Consider the following 4,859-nt stretch of genomic DNA (forward strand, 5'->3'; position numbering starts at 1 on the left):
ACGGGCATTCATAAATATCTTCAGTCAAATTTAGGGATCGGTAAGTGAACGTGTATAGAATCGTGTTCTTTAAGTACAATAATGTTTGAACAGTACAATAAACATATTCATGTTTAATAAATATATTTAAGTCAAACCGAATTGTATTTAACTTCTGTATAATCTGTCAGTTTTCATCTCAGAGATCGTGAGAGATCTATGATCTATGATGATCGATTGCGAAACACAACAATCCATTTTGATATAACCATCTCCGGCTCATTGGCCCGTACAAAATAAAGCGAGATCTCGACAAATATGATGCGACTGTTCTACGGTTTTCGAATGACACGAATGACGTTCGTACCCGTACTGCGAATCTACGATACATACTCGTATGTCTGGACACATTCGGTATTTGATCTTTTTTATGGCTAATGTGAAAACATTGTGTATTTTGGAACCCAAATAAAATTATCAAATTGGATCAGAATTGTCCACAATTCCTTTAGAATTCAACAGCAACAACATGGGGGGAGCGATCCTTCTACGCTTTCTTCCGCTTGCGCTTCTCCACATGCATCTGCAACGTTGCTGGCTGCTGCTGCAGCAAACGTCTTGGAGGGTGGGGAATGCCAACGGGGAAATCAGTACCAAGCGGACGTGGGGTATATGCTCGAGCTCTGCACCTTGGACAATCGTGGCCAACTGCCACTGGGCCCGCAGGATATATTATCAGGTACAAGCACATCAGACGATGGCATACGAAGAGTATCGGCAGGAAGAGCAAGGAGCACAGCAGCAAGCCCACCCAGGCACTATTCTGCAAAGATAAACATGAGACAAAAAGAAGATCAGCTAGAAACTAGTATGGGATGTGATGTGATGTCTGTACTCACTAGGGGATTCACCAGGCGCTCACAAACGAAACGAACGCCACGATAGTAAATGTAGGCGAGGTGCTGGCAATGTCCGACATTTTTGTTGGATTCACTAATTATCATATCTATGTATTCGCGGATCTGGCTGTTGATGGCGTCGGTAAGATTCTTGGCAAGATTATTGATATACTCCTTGCCTTGTTTTTGGATAAACTTCTCAGCCCTTAATATCCTAGAGAGCAAGATATCAATTGAATCGCCAAAATCTAAGTTCTCGTACAAAATGAGTTCACTGATCTTCTTAACATGGCGCTTCATCGTATTCGTTGTCTGTACTAGTCTGTCGTTATATGTGTTATACATCTTTTCGACATCAATGCGACTGTTATGGAAAGACACGTGAGCATTCCAGTAGTAATAATGGTAGGTGCTATATCCCTTATAGTCGGGCGGGTCACCATCATGGTACGTATAATAATTTAATTTACTGACAAGGACTTCTTCGGCGATTACTCGCAACTGATTCGCAATATTGGGTACCATAGGGTAAGTTGAATAACGAGTGCATAGGTGTGGTAGGTATGAGCTGCCGTGGTAGGTGGAGAGATTACCTTTACGCATTTCACGAAGTCGCTTTTTTTCCTCGTCAGTCAAGAGGTACAGCATTGACAGATCGTCGGTAAACTGCTTAGTTTCTTTGGGGTCATCGAGTGACAACTGCAGGCGTGTCAGGTCGTCGACATTGAAAAGATTATTCACTTGCAGCAGGTGAAAGATGGACTCATTTGCCTTGCAGTTCCTGATGGCATTCGACATACGCATGGGAGGCAAAACGAAATCTTCACCTGTGAGCGACAACAATCTGCTAACATCTAGCTTTGCGTCCAGCACCCGAAAGAGTGTATTCTTATCGCCTTCGCTCGTCGGGGCGCAGGCTCCCTCATAGGTAACCACCCCGATGAGCAAGTAGAATAGTCCAACCAGCGTAACGAACGAGTAAATAATAAATATTAGAATCATGGCCCTGAAATATGCACAAGCATAAAAGATAACGAAAGAGATAAACCTCTAAAGGCAGCGCACTCACATTAGCAGACAGGAGGCGCCCGTTGACTTGCTGCAGAATCCAAGTCCACCAGCTGCCGTCCGACTTGGACCGATGCAGCCGCACAAGAGTGCCAATATCAGGATTATAATAAGCTGCGATGCAAGCACTTTGCTCGTATAAGCGAGGTATAAGGCCAAGGAAAGGCAGGTTTACTTACTATAAAGGTTAAGACGCATGTAATTTCGTATATATCATCGCGATCTTGGCCAAGCTTTTCGTAGACATCGTCGTAAGTCTTTGTGGAACGCTTGGTATTGAGGTGAATATCACTGATCACTGCCTCAATTATGTTGCGTATTTTTGAGGCATATCCAAAAAGGGTACCATGCCCCCTGCCGATATCTCGCTTCAATGGCGGGATGATGAGTTCCATCTGCTTACGGATTTTGTCACTTACTTCTTTTAGGCGAACCAATGCTCTCTTCGGTATTTCAAAATATTTCTCTTTAATAATCGTTTCGATACCCTCCACATAGACAGTTGTATTGGGAATCTGCAAAAAACGTAGTCAGTAGCGGTAGGGTGTCTCAATAGAAAGATAATACCTGATCATAGTGTAGGCATTTCGCATAGCCTAATTCCGGAATTTCGTTATAGCGGTTGAAAGACCAGGTGTCGGTTCTTTGGCATAAAACGGCGCATGCATGGTTAATGTCTCGTTTCACTCCTCGAAGACCTGAAAGGAGAGGATAAATTCGAATTGGCCAATATGTTATTTGCATAGTTACAGTCTCGATATTGGGACCCATACATGCGTAATTCCTTCTCCAACACATCCAGATTACGCATGATGATTAGAGCTTCTGGCATGTTGTCTAAGATGCGCTCTAATTCAGCCAGCGCATTGCTGTCGGATGTATCCGCGAGGTCAAGGAAGATGTGTTTATCCGCATCTACAGAAGGTGGAAAGGAGGCGTCAAATGCGAAGGGGGCAACAAGGCACAAAGGGATGGCAATTCTGAATGAACTTACGTTCCAATACATCGATAATGTGCGTCTCCAATTCCATAAAGTTTTTCAAAAAAAGATGCGTGATGTGATTAGCCACATCCTTCAGAAAGGAGCAAGTGTCCTCGCTGCCGCGCCGCATTGTCATTGAAGTATCGTCAAATCCCCGATCCAAAAACTTGTTCGACACAAACGCAATATAGACGCCAAAGCTGAGGAGATTCCGAACACATTACTAGGGCGATTATACTCAGATCCAGATCCAGACCCAGACCCAGACCAAGACTCACCATAAGCCCAAGATAAGTATCGCTAGGCATATGCCGCAACAGATGCGCCGCTTGAAGTCCCTTGCGACAGTGCATGCCGGACATCCCTGCTTGCACCGACGACAGCAGCAGAGGCAGCAATAGCATACACTGCAGGAAATGGCAATAGGATTCAAATGTCGCATCTTCCTCATAGCGAATGAGTCTTCACTTACCCTATACACGGGATGAGAATGATGCCGGCCATGAAGAATATCACGAAGAAAAGCAGCAACCAGTAGCGAGCCAACAGATCGGTCCAATCGTTCCGCTCCACCTTGGGGCCCAGGGCCAGCACGTCATCGCCCAACACCATAATATATTCTATAGCACAGGAGCCCAATTGAAGCATAGGATGGTGGAGTCAGTTCGTGGGTGATACTCACTCTGTGGCAGCGGCGGATCGTCGGTGAACACCAGCCGGAAGAGACTTTTCGTAAAGTTGTAGACAAAATTCAGGGATGTGGTTGGTGAGGTAAAATCGCGGGTGTAGTTGGGACGCCCCTTGTACTTTGTGTACTCGACAGGAGGCCAGTGCACCTGTCCAAGCTGTTCGTGCGTCGTGCCATCGCCCTCGTAGCCCGCGCGCCACCAGGATGACGGATCTGTGTCATTACCCGCCTCATCACCACTACCCGCCTCATCCCCACCAGCCGCCGCATCCCCACCAGCCGCCGCATCCCCACCAGCCGCCGCGGTTGTGTCTTGTCTTGGATCTCGTCTACCAAACGCTTCGTTTCCATCGGGCAACTGAGCCAGGACTGGCATCACTAGTAATGCCAGAACCAGAACGTAAACCGGGTTTCGGGGCTTCCATCGCTGTACCTCTGATGTCATCTTGTGTCAACAAAACCTCAGTTTCGAATACTTCTCGTAGCGCAGATCCTTGTCTTTTCGGTTGTGTGGTCGTGGTCCTATGTGTAAATATACAAATGTAGGAAGCACACATGAGTACTTGTTTTGTGTTGAGCAGCAGAGTGATATACATAGGGACACTTAAATGACACCAATGACACTTAAATCTGATGCTGGTTTGGTTTTCTTTTCTACAATCGGTTGCTTATTGCTACTGAGACACATTAGAATGTCTTTATCCATGGAAGCCTTTGGTTAAATGTTCTCAGATTCTGAGATTACATTTCTGATAAAATATTATTACAGCTACACCAGTAAGAAGCCCCAACATGCATAGGAATGATTGCAATATGTGATTCTATCCAGTCTTCGGAATTTTTCAGTCCTTAAGGAATATCCTTTTGAGCGCATCGTCAAGCAAAATCCGCTCTAAGGGTATTAAAAGGCAACGAGCGTCCCGGAAAAGTTCACGGCACCCACTTAAGCGATGACTGAGTGGTGGGTCCCTCTGCCTGAGCCTGCACCTGACTCGGGTTCTTTACCTGCACCTGGACCAGGGCCTGGGCCTGGGCCTGAACCTGACTCTCGGGGCCACTTGGAAATTGCTTTGAAGAGCTGCTGCTGCTGCCACTGCTGCTTGCTTTCTTATCTCACTAAAATAGGCATTGTTCCGCCGTTCTCGTGTGCCCGCTGCCCCTTTCTTTTGATTTTTCCCAGGCACGCATGAAAATTGTTTTCCTTTTGTTTGGGCTTTGGCCGAGGCACCAGCAGACAGAAGAC

General features: G+C 46.0%; 1 protein-coding gene across 1 annotated transcript; it reads right to left on the bottom strand.

The window, feature by feature from the left end:
* Nucleotides 1-418: 418 nt before the first annotated feature.
* On the bottom strand, nt 419-3,885 carry LOC6590989 (prominin-like protein). The gene is made up of 10 exons (XM_026986160.1): nt 3,611-3,885; nt 3,401-3,548; nt 3,207-3,335; nt 2,941-3,128; nt 2,697-2,861; nt 2,514-2,644; nt 2,126-2,461; nt 1,948-2,060; nt 879-1,884; nt 419-802 (listed from the first exon to the last, which is right to left on the bottom strand). Exons 2-10 carry the CDS (start codon nt 3,538-3,540, stop codon nt 527-529), a joined length of 2,484 nt encoding a protein of 827 aa, XP_026841961.1. The 5' UTR covers nt 3,541-3,548; nt 3,611-3,885; the 3' UTR covers nt 419-526.
* Nucleotides 3,886-4,859: the final 974 nt, after the last annotated feature.

This window comes from Drosophila persimilis, unplaced genomic scaffold, assembly GCF_003286085.1.
Source record: "Drosophila persimilis strain 14011-0111.01,24,50 unplaced genomic scaffold, DperRS2 tig00000002-arrow-pilon, whole genome shotgun sequence".
NCBI lineage: Eukaryota > Metazoa > Arthropoda > Insecta > Diptera > Drosophilidae > Drosophila > Drosophila persimilis.